This window comes from Hesperophylax consimilis, chromosome 3 (assembly GCF_061612785.1).
Source record: "Hesperophylax consimilis isolate HC1 chromosome 3, BYU_Hcon_1.0, whole genome shotgun sequence".
NCBI classification, from domain to species: Eukaryota; Metazoa; Arthropoda; class Insecta; order Trichoptera; family Limnephilidae; genus Hesperophylax; species Hesperophylax consimilis.
The window spans coordinates 43,030,676-43,050,093 of record NC_142838.1 but is presented as its reverse complement, the minus strand read 5'-3'; the positions used below and the strand labels follow the sequence as shown (position 1 = coordinate 43,050,093).

Below are 19,418 nucleotides of genomic sequence, written 5' to 3'. Positions count from 1 at the left end.
AGGAGTTTACTAGATTAGTAGTTGTAGGGTGGAAGATACTCAGTATGGCCCTGATAGGAGACCACCATATTTAGTGATTGGATCTAAATCTAAATAATTATGTATATCAATATTTCTACTGTAACTAACCACTTATTATCACATTAAAACCTAACTTACTTTTGTATCTTCCAGGTGGTGGCACCATCCTTCCGGGCCAGAGCGCCTGCCTGGAGATGCTGGGCGTGCGAGGCGCGCACATGACGAGCCCCGCATCCAACAGCATGCAGCTAGCGCGCATCATTTGCGCCACCGTGCTCGCCGGCGAACTCAGCCTCATGGCCGCGCTGGTCAACAGCGACCTCGTGCGCAGCCACATGCGTCATAACAGGTATAATCACTAATTAACTCTCCTATCTTCCCTCGCTCAGATCATCATACATAACAAGCATCCCACCGAGAACTTATTTGTAATCTCTCCCATGTTTCTCAGTAGCAGAACCATTATTTTTACAATAAAAGTTTAGTGCGTGAATGTTCTGTCCATCATTAACCTGTTGAATGCCATAACAAATCATTTCTCTGAATATAACTATCCATTCTGGTGAAACTATATACTGTAGATTATATATTATTTTTATAAATATATATTAACACACTATCTGGTAAAACGGTACGATATTCAAAAACATTGTTTTACAAAAAAACAAATAAGTTATGACTAAAACAGAATAGATGACGCACGGCAATAATTTTGGGTTGGCACACCAAGAGTTAAGCCGTCTTGTAAAAATTATGGGACATTATAATTGTAGGATTTGTGTATTTATTAAAAATATATATTTGCCTGAGGATCTTGCCATTCAAAAAATTTGCAGAAATTTACCTTTCGAATGAACACCTTTAGTACAATGCATTTAGTAAACTTGAAAAAATATTAATTTTATGAAAAATTAAAAAAAAAATACACTTTATAATTTACTATAATTAATAAAATGATTATTGGTACCTACTTTTAATCGTTCCCACAATCAGTTCCAATTTTGAAAATTAAAGCAAATCCTATTATAGCGGTCATTAAACCGAAATAATTATTTTTACTATGGGAAGGGATCCAACAATGGGCTTGACTTAAGAAAAGGACGTTCCGACTGCCGAGCTTTTAGAGACGGTGACTTACTGATTTTAACATATGAATATGTTTACTAGGTCTTCAGCCACCATCAACATCGGCAATAGTCCCGTGCGAGTGCCGGCGCCGCAACAGAGAAGGATATCCCTGGCGCCACCCACCCTGCAACACCCACACACGTGATGCTTGATCTCCCTCCACCATTCTAAATGTTCAATGCGTGCCACCAGTTACATTGTGTGAATTATCCGCAGATAATATTGCACAAACATTACCTCAAAACGGGACAATTTCGAATATATTTTGTTAATATTAGCACTATTGGTTATTTTACTATTGATATTCTAGGATAAATGTATACATTGAAAGTCTTCCAAGTTGTAAAGATAAAGAAAATAATAATGTTTAAAACAAATGATTTAATACTGTTCCAACGAAAGTGATCATTTCCACGCTTGTTACAACCGTTACACCACATAATTAAAACCAACACGTAACGTCATTATGTACCTACTTATTTTTTGTTCAAATATCACCTTCTGTATGACTTGGAACCATTTGTTTTCAATGACGTGATTTGTTTATGTTAATAAGTTTATTCTAAATGAAAATGGGATGTAAAGCGGAGTATGTTTTTATATAATTAATTTATTGTCTTAATTTTCACATGTAGTAATAGTTGTTATTTTTAAACTGGATTTATTCTCCAATATTTATTAATCATAAAATTGATCTTGTTTTAAAGCTATCATTCATTAGGCATCATTATTTTAGATTTCAAGTAGTTAATCATCTTGGGAAAACTGGTAATTAAGTCTTCTAATGAATATGTAAAATAATAAATAGCTTAGAAGGAACTGAAGAGTACTTAAGCTGGGTGACAGCTCTATATTATTATATTAAAACTTGAAGGATTCGAGACAAATATCAGTGAAGCGCTTTATACCAGATTTAACTGGACAACGTTTTGTCAACATTCTAGTTTTTAAGTAAAACAGGGTTTTTTCAGCTTCTCTGTTCTATTACTTATACAGGGGAGTGTTTTGTAACATCGCTATAATATTTGTACAGTGATTCTTCGTGTAAGATTGATTTTGAAGAGTAGAAGGTAACAGATGACAGTGAAACTTCTTATAAGGTTTGTTCAAGTGACCGAAAAAAAAACTTCTTAACTGGGATAACTTCTTACATGAGAATCTTATATTAGGGTTTTACTGTACACGATAATAGAATCATATGTTATCGTCCTTATTTTGGCAGAAAATGTACAATTATTAGAATTAACATCTTCCACCAGAAGGAGGAAGATACAAAATATCAGTTGGATAGAGTGCTCCAAAATATATGTATATATTTGTAAATATTGGCAAATTTTGTAAGCATCGATGCTGGTTATGAGAAGAGGTCATTGCTACTTTTTATATATTAATTTTGTATGTCATTTGGTGTATGTCTTCATTTTATAACACGCTCTATCCAATTTTTATTTCGTCCATGTATAGAATGAAGATTGTTTAATTTTATGCATAGAAGTATGGGGTTTAAAAGTAGCTAGCAAAAGCCATCAACACAATAAGTGTTAGACAAGAGAGCGGACTGTACATAAGAATGAAGTATTTATAAGACAATGGGGGAGCACAAATTTGCTTCCACTTAAATTACACATTGTTTCAATGTTGTGCGAATAATATTCTAAATAAATGCTATTCTATCAAATGACAAAGACCAATTTGTTTTATTGTTCTTGCCTCCACATTATAGATTGACTACGACAAATATTATGTAACTAGCTGAAGTCCCCGCAGAAATCAGATGCAGAGAATCATTTTCCTCTTATTTTGAAAGTCAAGTGTGCAAAATTTCATCAAGAGGTATCAAAATTCTGCTGGGAAAGGGGGATGGGGGTGGATTTGAATCTCTTGTAAACAGTCACCTTCTCTTGTTTTGATGGTGAAGTTTGCAAAATTTCATCAATCTATATAAATAAAAATGTTTGTTCAAAATCTTCAATCTCCAAAAATTCTTCACCGATTGCTATGAAATTTTGACACAACGTTGCATTTGAATATGCGTGTGTTTTGGCACACCTATATTATATAGATGTCTCCTGAGACAGGTAAAAACATGTTTTTTTTTAATTTTAAACAGTGCCATCTGTTGGACAAACATGCTTTTTTTAACAATCTGTTAGAAGTAAAACCAAACGCGCTATTTTTTCTCTATCAGCACAGGCAGACTGAGCCACAGCAACGTATGGCAGGGTACAGCTAGTCTCAGAATAAAACTGTAGACCTCCATAAAAAACAAAACCTACACTATGTAAAGTCCCCTAAGAGCTTTTCGAAATCACATGTAGACAGTAATTATCCTGTAAACTGTAGATAAGTATAAAAAACAAAACTACGCCGCCACAGATACTCTTCTTTATATAATACTTGTGGGCCCGCTGTGGACGCGGCCTTCTATGTAGACCTTCTTATATACATATTTCTCGTAACCTCATACCGCCTTTTATCTGGTGGCGCTGTTGTCGGATATTTTATGCATTTGACATACATAGAATACATGCGCAAGTCACATGCATCGTAGATATTGTTGGACATTTCTCTTTTGTTCATGTAGGTGTCTGTAGAAGCAGATTGACAACAGTTGATCCCCCGATCTGACCCCGTAGGGACATCTGACAGAAAGAGAGGTACGAGGGGTAAAACACCACGCGATTATTGGTGGAATCAAGCATCCAATAGTTTAGAGGTTAAATGAGGTACTGAAAAAGTAATAACTCTATGTAGTTACATAGTTATGTACTACAACTGATAAAAAGTACATACTTAATTTAATTATCTCGAAGATGGAGCAACATCAATTGTCATTTGGAAAAAATTTACAGTAAAATCTCGATTGATCGTTCCTATGATCGTTTTCCACCGCATTTATCGTTTATTTCTTCCAGTCCCGAATTTACGCCATACAAAACTTGCAAAAATAGATTGCATCGATCGTTCATCTACACATTGTTTTACCGCATTCATCGTTTAAATCACGCAGTTTTTTGTACATATTTTACTCAATCAATCGTTTTTAAAATATGAACCAAATCCAATTAAACCATATTTCGTAGATAAATGCTTGGTTTGATTAAAGGTACCGTAAACAATGGCGGCTCCTGGCATTGTGCAGAATTTACACACTGATTTGCCGGACGGATAGGCTTGAGCCTGTCCGGTGCAGAAATACATGGGCGGATCCGTGTGTGAATTTTGGACTTTAGTCTATTTATCAAACATTCGATGCGGTAGTGCTTTTTATTTATCCTATTTTGAGCATCTCAAAATGAACTCTCCGGTCAAAAAACTGCGCACACTTCAATATATGTACTCTACAGTACAGTATTTACAACAATAAAGTTACAAACTAAGGACGGGTTGTTTCAGAGAATTTGAACAATTCTTCAAATTTCAAAGTTAATTTTCAAGTTCTGTGAAAGATTTTTTTCAAGTTCTGTTATCCGTCCTAAGTACAGTACGTATTTGAGATTTCAGATAAACTTTACAAATTACACTTCACATATTTCGAATATAATATTCATACTCTAAATGATATTTGTCTAAACTCAAACATTGACATTTTTTCGGATTCACTGCCTAAATTCAAACATGTCATCATGTCAATAATATAAACTGTTCAATACGCTTACATATACACACACACACACACACACACACACATTACACACACCTATATACTACACACTTAACCTGATAATTAAGAAATAAACATACCACTTAGCAGACATTACAAGGAAACATATCATAGTTACACAATATGAAGTATCTAATTCCTGTATATTGTTTCATCTCTGTAAATCATGTACTGTTTGTTTCTATAATATAAAATAAAAAATTTATCTTTTTAACAAACACTTTCCGTGAAATGCGAAATAAGCAATGTTTTTAAGAATATTAAACATTTAAGCATGTATGTAGTTTTTTTCCCGCATTCATCGTATTATTAAACAGCTACCTTCAAAAGCAATAGATTTCACTGTAAATATGAATTTAATTTCCTTTCTCACTGTTATTATTTTGATTGCACAACATAATGTGAATCTGTTATTCAGTATTATCACAATAGGTATTAGACGACACCAACAAACTTCATTTTTGCTTATTAACATACATACATACCTTCTTATTTACTACTTTATAAAGTGGCATATGTTTTGGGAATCAAAGTAGAATGAATTGTATTATGGTTTAATAAGTTGTTTTATTTGAATTTAATAATTACACACCAGAATATCAATTTTTTAAAACAATAAAAAGCAAGTATAAAAAATGAGGTAGATTTATTTTCAAACATTTTTTTCCATAGAGTTCAATTCAGTTTACAGTGGAAATGAAACCTTTCAAATATTCAAAGAAAATTAAATTACCTGGCAAGTTGGATACCAACATTTAAAGTGGGCCGTGAAACTTGGCCATTAGAGACAATGCAATCAATACAACCCTAATTCCACATTATATCCTAATTAGGCATTATATACCAATTCAAAGTTTTTCTGCACAGCAAAAAATAACAAATTTCAACAATTTCAAAATTAACTGCTATTTTAGCCTGTTTAGAATTCCAGAGACACATTTTTATTCATATAAAACAATAACAAATTATCTTACAAACTAGGTACATAATATATGGCTATCCAAAATCAAGATCAGGTAAGAGCTTTTTAGCTTATTTTGGAATAACCGTATGGTATAAGCATGCATTATTTTCTCTAAATTTTCAGATACATTTTTTCAAATTCACATATTTCATATTCACATATTTCATATTCACATATTTCAAATTCACATATTCCAAATTCACATTTTTTCAAATTCTTCTACATATTGACATATTGTACACACATGTGTATAAATATCTTTATCCTCGTCGTAATCCTCAGATCCGTAGCTATGCACATGCGATTTTTTAGTTTTGACGTACAAACTGCTTCTGACGTTCATTCTCAGTTCCTTCAGTTGTTTGGTGTACTTCTTGGACTTGCAGACATCCTTCTTCTCTAGACGGAGTTCCTTCTCGTTCAGGATGGCTTCCTGCGAGCCCCAGACCTGAAGGGCTCTCTCCTCTATCTGGATGTGGAGATAAAGCTTCATGGAGCCCCAGCGACTGTTGTGGGGGTTCTTGCGCAATATGCACTTCAAAATAGGCTCCCGGCTGTCCAGATCGCAGTCCTTCAGGAGGTAATCATTCTTAGCTTCAGTTCTTGTAATGAGAGAGTGCTTGTCATCATTATCCCTGCAGAATTAAAACAAACTGTTCAAAATGTTAACATATAGTACAATCTTAACACACTTCGGACGGGAAAGGTACTTCTACCCGTTTGGTCGATTGTTGCTTAAGGACGAGAAGGGTATTTTTACCTTTTGCGCCGACTTCATTTCAATGGGAGAAAATAATAAATTATCCAATGTTTTTGTATGAATATTATATACCAATCTCTTTCTAAAGGAATTATATGTACAGAATTATCAAATCGCAATACAATTTTTCTTTTTATATTTATATTCGAGTCTTTCATGTACATCGGCATTTCAACAAAGGGACCTTTTATTATTGAATACCTGACAATTGATAAGCAATGCGTTTGAAGATTAATGAAATAAGTAATTTTTCCGCTAGTCATTTTATAGCTTGAGTATGCTGAGTTAGTATGTAGAAATTTTTATTAAAATATTTTCACTATTTTCGAAGATATAGTGATTTAAAACAAATTAAAATATTCGCGCAGGACCTTTATTTTCGCCCGTTTCCAGCGGTCCCCCGGTGCAAAAGATACCCGCCTGAAGTGTGTTAATAATATATATTTATTTAGTGAGTAGCTGTACCCCGCCACGCGTTGCTATGGCTCAGTTTGCCTGTAAAGATAGAGAAACAACAGCGCGTGTTGCTTTTCAATGTTTTTATATACTTACTAGCTGACGTTTACCCGGCATTGCTCGGGATTGTGAATGATTTGGAGTAAAGTTTTGAATTCTAGGATAAACATTGACTTTCGACATTGACTCTACTTTCTACAAATATAATATGTATGTGTATATATATATATAAACCTTGCAGAGGAAATTCTCTAAATGATGGTGAAAACCAAAATCCGTTGCTTAGTTTAGAAGAACTAAGTGAACAGACAGACGCGGATAGCGACTTTATCTTATACTATTTAGAGATAAAAAAAATTTAAAAAGACTTAAAAGAAAGACAATTACGGATTACGAATAACCTGACAATATTTTTCACAATAAAAAAGTAAGTCACATATGAGGCTTTCGTGTAAATAAATACTGTACCATGACTTTTTAAAATCGGAATTATGACTTTTGACGTGGAATTTCGCGATGTGCTTTTTCACAGATAAAATAAATATGTTTGCAGGTGACAAAGAAAGAGTAATATTAAGCTACATTATTTCCTTGGCAAATGAATAAAATATATTTTAGAATGCCCGGAGTATTTTCTAAGATTTCAAATTTCATAAAATTGATGCAAGTGCGGTGAGCCACGAGCAAAACCAGCAAATATGATTTTTAAACATGCATTATTATAAGGATGGGATATCCTATTTCTGAGATTAAAGAATGTTTCAATGGGAGGAAATAAATAAGAAAAAAAAAAAAGTTGTAAAAATCGCATTGTTTTACCAATCTTTTTTTTTTTTAATTTTATTATTGACACAAACACAACACGAGCTGAAGGTGGATAGTCCAATGCAGTTTTCTCTACAAATTTTGAGGAACCAATGTCGGTGATATAATTCCATTACTAGTATTTTACTTAATTGAAAAACTAACTAATAAAATGGCGAATACCCAGTTTTGTTTTAAGGACGTAAAAAAACTATTATTATTTAATTCAGCTAGATTCAGTTGGATTTTTATAGATAGAATTTGTCTGCCATCACCCCAATAGATTTCCTTAAGGCCCCTAATTGTCTTTGAGCCTTCTCCTGCCCCCCTGAAAGCCTCCAGCGCCCACAAGGGGGTGTTATCCCCCATTTTGACTGGATTAAATAATCAGATTGCATTAAATAAGATATTAATAGAAGTTTTTTTTGTTATTTTTTTTGGGATGTTATGCCGTGTTGCGCTAACTCCTTCTTTAGCCAACGTTTCGGACAGCATTGCAGTGTCCATCATCAGGGCAGATGTGTTATTTTGTTATTTAACGTTGGCTAAAGAAGGAGTTAGCGCAACACGGCATAACACCCCAAAAACAAATAACAAAAATACTTTTGGCCGTGAAAATCTTAAATCATATTAATAGAAGTATTCAAAATAAGTGCTCATAATATAAATTAGGTATCTTTTTCATAACCAGATAGTTTACCTGCAGCTGTCGCAAGCCTTGTAATCAAATGTTTCCCAGAGATAAGAAGAGGAGAAATCTTTATCACACTCAATACAGGTGGGTCGTTCAGTAACATCGATAATGGGCGGCGCTTTCTTTGTGAAAACAGGTTTAACCGCCGGCACGGTTGGGTTTTCTTCGATCAAAAATCCACCACCGCTATCGATAAACTTTGTTCCTTGTACCTTTACTATACTCTGCAGCACGCTTTCTGTTTCTCTGAAAGATTATTATTATTAAAACATTGTACATGATATCATAACTGTTTCAAGTTGAAACTTGCATTGTACAAAATTCATGGGGGGTTACAATTTATAAACAAAAGTATCAGAAAACATTTACATATTCAGCATTTAAATAAGTAAATCATAAATACATTTTGGCTGAAGGATGTGGAATAAGCTTAGCATCTCTTAGCATAAGAGCTTTGAGTCTGTTCCTTTCTATCCTCGCCTTTTGTGCAGCTGTAAGATCAGCCGGAGTTTCTTGAATGACTTCGGAATCCATTTCAAGAGGACTTTAACAATCTTTCGGAAAATTTAATCCATTCAAACTAGATGCGCTTTGGCATTCAAATTGTAAATTGACCGCAAAAAATCAAAATCTCCACTTCTGTCAGAAAGTAAGACAATCACAGAGAATTTTCGTAAACATCGACCATAAATAAACCACTCACACATCGACCATAAAGCGGCCGCTACACTACTCGCTTCGACGCTTCGACGAAGTCCTCGACGAAGTTAGCCGAAGTTCGAAGTGCGTGCCCACACACTCGTGCAACTTCGCGAGTAGCTCAGTCTCTCGGAGTCCGTGCACTAGGCAACATGGACGTTCAAGTGGCAGCTGCCGTCGCAATGTGCACTCTCGCTTATTATAACTACGTGCAAATTCATCACAAGAAAATAAAAAAAACAACGAAAAAAAAGAAGATGGTGGATGATTGCAATGCACAGGAACAGAACTAGGTTAGTGGAATAAACAAAGTAAGTACTTACAATGAATTTTTAAATTACTTATTTATTTTAATCATTCAATTAGGTATATTTTTGCAGACATACTATGGCGCAACAATTCCTTGAACTCACTCAAGAACGATCTGGGTAATTCGAAAATTTTCACCGAATGTCATTGCGTGATTTTAATCTTCTACTTTCTAAAGTAGAACCTATTATCTCCAAAAAAGATACGCATTTAAGAGAAGCCATACCTGCTAAAATTCGTTTAGCAATTACTTTAAGATTTTTAGCAACTGGTGACAGTTATAGAAGCCTACACTTTTTATTTAAAATTTCAAGCCAGTTAATTTCAAAAATTGTGGTCGATGTCTGCAAAGCTCTTAACGAGGTTCTCAAGGAGGAAATAAAGGTAACAGTTTAAATTTTAGTATACACATTTATTGAAAATTAAAATAATATTGTAATCCACATGTATTGATTTACAGTAGGCGCCACAGTAAGCTACCCCTCTCTCAACTTTAATCTTTGGTAATAAGAAATATACAACGTACGTGGCGTACATGAAAGTAATGAATGTTTATAACTGTGCTTATTAATAAATAAATTACTTACCGTACTCATTGTTGTTTTACATTTGTACACCCGTCCCAAAAAGCTATCCATATAGTCAAACGCAAACCATACTGGACGATAAACATCGTCCACGCCGGCACCAGATTTGATTGAGGCTTCTCTCTTTCTATGGTAGCCCCGGTAAGTCGCGATGAGCGATTCCTTTTTTTTTTCAATTCTCCCACCGAAATTTCTAAAATATCTTGAATGCGCATCCAAGCATCATTAATTTTGTTTTTATCTTTATTTTTTGTTTTTATATTGTTTTTGTTTTTATCTTTATTGAAAGAAGGGTAAATGCAGGTAATTCCGTTAATGGAGGACTGAACGCAGTTGGCGCTAACAAAAAATTGTCCAAAGAAGCGAAGTTAGCAGTCCACAATGGAGTGCAGGTACCTACCCTGATGTATGGAAGTGAGGCATGGAACTGGCAAAGAAAGGATGAAAGTAGATTAAATGCTGTTGAAATGAGATCCCTGAGGCGTATAATAATAATAATAATAATTGGATAATTTGTAAAGCGCCGTTTTTGTGAAAAATCACCTCAAGGGCGTATGTGTGGTAAAACCATGTTTGATCGTGTGAGGAATGTGGAGATCCGCAAAGAGTGCAAGGCTGATGTAAGCGTAATGAGTAAGATTAAGAAAGGGACGCTTAGATTGTTTGGGCATGTAGAGCGAATGAGCGAAGATAGGAGTGTAAGGAGGATATATGATGCAAATGTGAATGGTAGCAGAAGTCGGGGACGCCCGAGGAAGACATGGCACGATCAAGTGAATCAGATACTCGAGTCGGGCCATGTCAAGAGTCAGAATAATAGAAGAGTATGTATGAGACGATGTATGAATGTGAATGAGGCAAGGAGTGTGTGCCAAGACCGAGTTGTTTGGCGGTCCGTCCTCTCTGCCTACCCCTGCGGGGAAACGGCGTGATGGTTAGTTAGTTATCTTTATGGTCCCTTTCAATTGGGTCCCAAATAACCGCCTCGGATTGGAGTGTTTCTAGGAACAAAAAAATTAGGTCCTGTGACCCACAGTGTAGAAGCCATGTTTTATTACGTATAGTCACTATGACTCTGCGCACGCACAACCACCAAACACGACGTCTCGAAGCGAACTTAGCGAACTGAAGTGAACCGAGTAGTGTGGGCAGACACTTCGTGTTCGAACTCCGGGACGCTTCGAGTCCTTTGACTCGGGTGCATTTACCGACAACAATCGGAAGTCGGGCGACGCGAAGCGAAGATGCCCGAAGCGAAGCGAAGTTCGTGCCCACACTATCGTATTAGGTCAACTTCGATCAACTTCGCGAGTAGTGTAGCTGGGCTATAAAACGAGTAGTAGGGATGATCATAATCGAGATATCCATGTCGAAATATTCAATATTATTTCAAAAAAATAAAAACCCTAAACTTTATTACTTGAAAATTCCTTCGAATCATTGATGGACCGATTTCGAACTAAGGGCCCGTTCCCACTTCCGTTTTCAAATCGGAGGCGGGTCCCGTTTTAAAAACGGATGCCCTAGTGGCTGTAGTGGATGTATGGAGCTGTTCACACTTGTCCGACACGATTTGAAAACGGATCCGACATTTTTTGTCGGATGGCTCGCCTACGCAGCGCGTCCGTTTTCAAATCGTGTCGGAACACGCTCGCTCATAGTGTTGTATGGAGCTGTTCACACTTGTCGTCCAGTCGTTCCGGCAGAGTCCCCGCCAAACCCCGACCCCTCCCCGCCCGCTTCCTGTCGCAAGGAAGCAGGCACGCTGCGTGCTTGTATTTGGTTATTTTGTTAAGTAAATAAATCAAAACTACAATAATGGATAAGGAAATAAATCCCGAAAATTTAATACCACTGGTCGAAGAAAGAGTATGGTAATATTTTATCTTTAACCAAATAAAAACAAAACACTTGGTGTACACAACTTTTGTACATCAAAATTTTTATTTTTGTTTTTTTAAGTTTACTTTTTTTAAATTTTAAAGCTTTAATGAGATGCACGGAAGAGCTTATTATTTTAATAAACATATAATAAAAAATATTTGAGTTGTTATTGTTTTCTTACTTTAAAATATCGATAGCCTTTCTTCAGGACAAATGCACTTTCTCAATTTTGTATTTTGATATGTTAAGTTCTCTGAAACTCATTCCAGTAGATGGTTAAAGGAAGTGATAGACATTCTCTTAAGCCATTAAGCGCCCTTGAGGTGATTTTTCATGGTGAAAACGGCGCTATATAAATAATCCAATCATTATTATTCTAAAATAATTAAAGAACTTTAGTTCATCACTTCTCAACTCACCAATTAACACTTGGAAAATTCCTACAGAAAATCATTCGGCTATGATTGGGTGTACCCAAAATTTTCTTTTCACTTTTTTCCTTCTTTTTAATAAGTACAACATGACAACAAGAGCTTCATCGTCGTCCGTTGCGCACCATTACTGAAGAATGAGCAAATAACATGTTTTTGTTGAATCGACAATTATTTTTTTTCGTAGAGTATGGTCCGTTTTTAAAACGGTAGTGTGAACAGGGCCATTGGCCATCCGTTTTTAAAACGGGACCCGCCTCCGATTTGAAAACGGAAGTGGGAACGGGCCCTAACCGAAATATTTTACTAACGATTACAAAAGGTCGACAATACGAAGTATCTCGCATGAAAGCGAATATAAATGATTACCATTATGTGTGGTGTGCTTTATGTCGCATTTCTTATTATTGTTTATGGTCGCCACGGTTGCCAACAGTGGAACGTGAATCGTGCTGCCGGAAAAATGTTTTTTTGAAATCGTATTGAATTAAAATTTAATTTATTATAATGGGTGGAACGCAGAGTACCAGAAAATTAAGTGTCAATAATGATTCTCCAATTCACGTTTCTGAAGCAGCAATGAAACGAATGACCGAGACGGAACCGATAAATGTCAATGTTAGAATCTTTACATTACATAATGTCAAAATATAATTCAAAATTCGATAAATCGTGCACAATATTCCCTTACGTGACTTGGTAAATAGTTTTTCTTTTTCAGCAAATAGTCCTTCCACCCCCAAAGAAGGAATTTAAGTCAGATTATGACGTGAAGGGTGGGGATGAATACTGGAGGAAGCGAATAGAATCCTTAAAGAAAGCCCATGATGCCATCAACGAGAAGATGGAAGAAGAGTATAACAAAGCCGTCATCGAAACTGCACAAATGTTCAAACGAGCACAAACTGCGTGCGTCACCGGCAAACTACCTCCTTGTATGGAATTTAGATCAATGGTATGCCACTCTCGCTTTTACAAAATTTCATGGCTCTCATAATGCTTAGCTAAACTGTGGGGGGAGTACCTCATGATAAACCTCAGAAACATGATTTGTCTTGTTTAAATATATTCAATAATTTTGCATGTAATATAATTCATACATTATACATCAAGTCAATCTGCTTAGTTAGTTCTGACGGCTTCTGTGGTCGAGGGGTAGGGCTCATGACTGGCAAGGCAGAGGTCGCGGGCTCGAACGCACTGGTGTAAGACTACCAATCAGAATTGAAATGGCTTTGGCCGTGTTTGGTGACCAGATCTACAACATACTGCATTTGGGTTGCCATAGTCTCCAGATGGTTGGGAGCAGTTGGGACTCTTGTTTCAGATAAAAAAATAATTTAAAAAGACAATTAAGAAAATTCTCACACGATAACATAATATTTTATCTCGTTTATTATTATACAATTAGGCACACGTTATCAATATTTGATTTATTTCAATACATGCCTAATGGGAAACACGGATCAAGTGTCATTATCTGTAACTCAAATTTTGAGAACTAAATTATCGCCCTTGAGGTGATTTTCTCATAATAACAGCACTATACAAATAATCCAATCATTATTATCTATATGTCCTCTGACATTTTTTGCTATTACAGTGATGAATGTAAAATTAAACCACACTTGATTCGACATTATGGTATTTTGATCCTTAAAAAAATTCTCCTAGCGTATTAAAATGTGTTTTATCCGCTTGGCAATTCTTAACACAATACAGGGGGGTATTTTTTGCGCTGGCGCTACGCTGTCTCCAGGCAAAAATAAAGGTTTAATTTGTTTTAAATCGCTATGTCTTCGAAAACAATAAAAATTTCTATGTAGAAACTCAGCGTGCCCAAGCTATTACTAAACGAAAATCGAATATAATTGGAAATTCAACTCAATGAACCTTGTTATATGTTTGTTACGGTCCGCCTAACGGTATTTGCCCATAGCTGCTTTCTTTAAATACTCCCAAAATCTCTCGCTTGCTTGCACATAGGAGTTGAGTGGGTGCGGAACAGAGATAGAGATTTGAATCGGGTTTCACGGTCATAAAAATCCTCATTCCAGGAATAGATATTACAATAACAAATAATATACTATCCTTTTGTTGAAATACCGATGTAAACGAAAATCACAAAGATAAATATTAAAGAAAGACTTGCATTACAATTCTATAATGATGTACATGTAGTTGGGACCTTTACAAAGAGATTTGGTATATAACATTCATATACAGGGTGTCCGGAAACTCGTAGTACAAGCGGGAAACTGGTGAATCTACATCACATTTGGAGTCGATTTTGTAGTATATTTTTTTTTGATTTGAGCTTTCGTTATCGAGTAAATCGAGTTAGAAGTTGATTTTTTTTTAATCAAATTCTTATAAATTATTACTGAAGATCAAAGTACCCAACTAATTAAAACTATTTGAAAGTAAAACAAATGAATAAACTCGGATTTGAAGCATTATTTTGAAATCACCCTTCATTTAATCCGGTGTAATCATAAAATATTTCTGCTCTGCAGGGTTAAAACATCTGTTGTTCAACCCTAAGCACCAGAAAAAACTTTAACCCTAAAATAGCCGAAAAATATATTTTTTGTTTTTTTTTTTTTTATTTTGTGAAAATGCTCTCATCAAAAAACTTTATGTTTATTTGGGTTCCCCATGTGGTGTAGATTCTCCAGTTTCCCGCTTGTACCACGAGTTTCCGGACACCGTGTATAAACATTGAATAATTGCGTCTTTTCTACCATTGAAATGAGGCCGGCGCAAAAGGTAGAACTACCCTTCCCACCGTTAAGCATAAATCGACCGAACGGGTAGAACTACCTTTCCCGGCCAAAGTGTGTTAATATTATTCCATCTTGTCGTCACATGCCAACATATTTATTTTATCTGTGAAAAGAGCGGTTGCGAAACAACTTTGGTAAACTTGTCGAATTCAGCTGCATGCAAAGGCTCCTTAAAAAAACAACACTTGATTTTAACTTCTGTCTAACCTTTACAAGTATTTAAGTCAGGGGTTTATGTCGTACATGCACTAAATAGGTTTTAAGGGTTCAGTTTGGGTTATTTTAATAATTTGTTCGTATTTCCTAACCTAAGATTTTAACTTTTATTGAGAAATAATGGAACTTTAATGCATCTTTTACCATCTCCCTCCACATAAATAGTTATTTCTTGTAGTAATTAAGTTGAAACCATGTGCTATTTATATATTTTGTTATAAAGTCATCTGGAGTTTGCATCAGTTGTTTGGTCTCCATTTTACAAAATCCACACAAATAAAATCAAAGCAATTCAAAACAAATTTCTAAAATATCTTTGTTATAAGTCATTTGTAAGATTTAATAATTATGCAGAGGCAGCTTCATACTTTAAAATTGATTCACTGAGTGTACAGAGGCATCATGAGGATGCACTATTCCTGTATGAAGTAGTTAACAATAATATTCAATGCCCAGAGTTGCTAAATAAGATTCAATTCAATCTACATGCGCGTTCAATAAGCTTTTCTGTCCTGTTCCTGCTAATTCAATAATTTGGGCTTATTTACCTATATATTTTATACGCCCATACGGGCTTTAAAAACATATACATAATAATTCAGTGGAACAGTAATCAAAACTAAAATTTTCTTTTAATCTTATATATAACCCATGCAGAAGAAAAGTATTATGCTAATCTCAACTCCAATTATTACTGAGATATGTTATTATAGCCTTCTTGTAACTATATTCTGTGCATTTGAACACATCTACGATTTCTGCAAAAGTGTTGCCAACTACATGTAATCTAGGTACAAGCGAGTATCTAACTGACTCAGTACTGATATTATTGTTGCAATTAAAAATAATTTTTGATCGAGTTGTTGTAGTATGTATGTTGAAGGTGATTAGCATTATTATATATATTTGATTTAGCACTGACGTGGAAGCCTAAACAACCTATTACTATTATATCATGTTACTACATTTTAGAGGCAAACATTGTATTTATTTATTTCATTGTGAAAATATACCACATGTACTTATGTAAAAGAATAAATACAGAAATTTAAAAATAGGACCATTGCCTCTCAGGTACAGAATTATAACTCTTTGATTTAAGGGAAATTAACGATTACATAAAGGTATACCATAATAATTATCGCTGTTAGTAACTAGATTCTTACACTCCCTTTCAACACTGGTGTGGTAAAGCCTGGTTTGAGACCCTTTTAATCAAACAAACGCCATGAGAATAAGCCAAGTTTTTCACTGTTACCTTACGCACCGCTTAATATTTACACCACGTTTTTTAGTAAGGCCCTATGTATTTAATTAGTAGACATCGGATTATATGCACTAACAAAGTGCCGAAATATGCATGCAAATATGCACTAAAAAGGGCCGAAATATGCACTAAAAACTCTTGATTTGCCCAAAATATGCACAATGCAAAATCAAAAAACCATTTATATTTTGATATATTTTAATTAAAGACCGTACAAAAACAGCGAAATATTCTTAAAATTATGCATAGTTTTTGTGACAATATACAACAAAAGTATTTTTCCAAATTTTCGAGTTCAAATTTGTGACGTTTGTCACTCAGTATTAATTTGTACGCCGAAAACGACCTCTCTACGTCAACTGACGTCATTGGACAAAATTTAAAATTTGGCGCCATTTCTGGAGATATCTGTTTAGGCAGGGTTATGACCTGTGCCGTTGATGTAGGCATTAATGTTCTTCATATCTTCAAGACTCGGGTTTTTAAGCAAAATAGATTCTAACTTTTGACGAATCTTTTCTGATATTGAATTAGGAAGGGCGTTGGCGAGTTCGATCATTGTTTCCAGTATTTCTATTGCTTTAATTAGAGGAAGGTTTTTTGTTTCCAATTTTTTATGGTATCTGGTAACTTGTGGAAATGTGTTGAGATGAGGGCGATATTCTGTTTAATGGATGCGTCTTCAAATGCTAGCTTGCTTGAATGAATTGCAATTGCCTCAGAACTGTCAAATTGCCCAACTACTTGTTATACGGCCTCATAATTTTCAGCATAGAATAATACTGCCTTTAGCCAAGTACCCCATCGAGTAATTATGGGTTCTGGCGGCAATGCTAGATTTGGCAATTGCTCTTTATAAAACTGCACACGCGACGGAGAGGAAATCAATTTATTAACATTCCCATACTCTCGCCGTATCTCTTCTACAAGGCGATGAAACCCGTGAGCTAAGCAGGTAATGTGTAGTAAATTTGGATAAAAAGGTTTGGCCAGCTTTCACCATGTATGGCGCAGCATCAGAAACAAACATGCAGATTTTTTCATCAGATGATACCTTCCGCTATTAAACGAAATATGCACGATTTGGGAAAAAAGGCTGAAATATGCATTAACGTCGTAATTAGAGAGTTAAATGCATTTGCATATGCAAATATGCAAATGCATATAATCCAATGTCTATTAATTAGTTATACCTTAAAAGTGTTTAATTTCATTAATGTCACATATTCCAGACGAACAGTTGATTAACGCAGCATTTTCTTTTATTTCTCTGATGACTAAATTTTACAATGAAAATTCCAACCAAACTCTCCTATGTTGGGTGGAATTTTCATTGTAACATTTGAAATATGCATTTTATGTCGCTATAGTTGATTAATGCAGCACTTTTTTTAAATTTTCTCGTGACTAAATGTTACAATGAAAAATGTATTTTATGTCACTATAGTTGATTAACGCAGAATTTTCTTTTATTTTTCAGGTTACTAAATGTTGCAACGAAATATGCATTTCATGTCTCTATAATTGATTAACGCAGCATTTTCTTTTGTTTTCAGGTGACTAAGTGTTACAATGAAAATTCCACCCAACCTCTCCTATGCGCAAAATATGTAAACGACTTCAATGATTGCGTGTCGAGCAAGCGAGCTGAAGTGATGGCGACTGGCTCATAAGGCCGTGGCCACATATTTTCTGATTCCATAATATATTTTTTATTAAAACATTTGTTTTTTTTCTTTTCTTTTTATATCAATTTAGTGATAAAATAATGATTCACTGCAAAAATGATACACAGGTTGTTCCAAATTAGACTTCAAAGTTTATATATTTATCGTTTTATTATAAAATTAGTTGATATTGGAATGTAAATATTGGTTTAATAAAACTATGTAAATCGTATGTGTTTTTATTTATTTTTTTAAGGCAAGCAAACAGATGAATTGTGAAAAGCATTGTTCAATTCTTTTAAAAATTATAAAATTTTTGGGTTCTTCAAGAAATAAATTATGTCAACTCAAAATATAATTACAAATTGTGGGCCATAAAATCCAAGAACCTGCTAAAATGATTAATTACATTGTGCTTAATTTCGGGTCATAATAATGTAAGTAATATAATGAGTAGAAGATACTCTCAAAATCGCCCTGGTGTAAGATTACCATTCAGGCTTGAAATTACCAGATCTGAATAGCCAGGTACTTCCCCTCCTTCCTCTTCCCCTACCTGCTACTTTCAGCCTCACAACATACCCCAATTGGGGATGCCATAGTCTTACTGGCTCCAGACATTTGGGAACTGTTGAGACTCTTCAACATTAAAAAAATAAAAGGGCCAATGAAGTCGCTGCCCTGCTCCAAATGGTGATTAGAGAAGCTTAATTTTTGGCTCTTTTTGAAATATACATAAAAAGTAATGTTGTCTTCGCAATTTTTCTTTTTTGCACATTTTTGTCTCAGATTTGCTTGCACTCTGAGTTAGAGCACTGAGATAGGTAGAAGAACATTTCTTGAATGTGCCCTTAGAGAAAAATTACTTTGTTGCTAACATTTTTTCATCACACTTGTTAGTAGTTCTTTTGTTAAATAGCATAAATAAACCACTCTCTTAAATAGTATATGCAGAAATTTCCACAACTGCTTTTCCCTAAGCATTTATTCCATCTTAGAAGGCCTTTCCTATGCCTCTCGACGAAATGTTTATTTTTCCGTAAATATGAATAAATGAATGACTTTTTTATTTTAATCCTTT

General features: G+C 34.8%; 3 protein-coding genes across 4 annotated transcripts in view; 2 read left to right on the top strand and 1 right to left on the bottom strand.

Moving 5' to 3' along the window:
* Hmgcr (HMG coenzyme A reductase) overlaps window positions 1-3,088 on the top strand; it is a 98,778-nt gene extending 95,690 nt beyond the window's left edge. For both annotated transcript variants that reach the window (XM_089650732.1, XM_089650733.1), the window contains exons 12-13: window positions 175-370; window positions 1,189-3,088. In XM_089650732.1, the coding sequence (XP_089506858.1) occupies window positions 175-370; window positions 1,189-1,294 (302 nt within the window). In that variant the 3' untranslated portion in view covers window positions 1,295-3,088. The remainder of the gene's footprint in view (window positions 1-174; window positions 371-1,188) is intronic.
* Window positions 3,089-5,420: 2,332 nt separating this feature from the next.
* On the bottom strand, window positions 5,421-9,158 carry Xpac (DNA repair protein complementing XP-A cells homolog Xpac). Its single transcript, XM_089651184.1, has 3 exons — window positions 8,895-9,158; window positions 8,498-8,737; window positions 5,421-6,412 (listed from the first exon to the last, which is right to left on the bottom strand). The coding sequence occupies exons 1-3, from the start codon at window positions 9,023-9,025 to the stop codon at window positions 5,977-5,979; spliced, it is 807 nt and encodes a 268-aa protein (XP_089507310.1). The 5' UTR covers window positions 9,026-9,158; the 3' UTR covers window positions 5,421-5,976.
* A 3,653-nt stretch (window positions 9,159-12,811) lies between these two features.
* Window positions 12,812-18,569, top strand: Chchd3 (Coiled-coil-helix-coiled-coil-helix domain containing 3). Its single transcript, XM_089651176.1, has 3 exons — window positions 12,812-13,019; window positions 13,123-13,356; window positions 18,227-18,569. The coding sequence occupies exons 1-3, from the start codon at window positions 12,909-12,911 to the stop codon at window positions 18,341-18,343; spliced, it is 462 nt and encodes a 153-aa protein (XP_089507302.1). The 5' UTR covers window positions 12,812-12,908; the 3' UTR covers window positions 18,344-18,569.
* The last annotated feature ends 849 nt before the right edge of the window (window positions 18,570-19,418 follow it).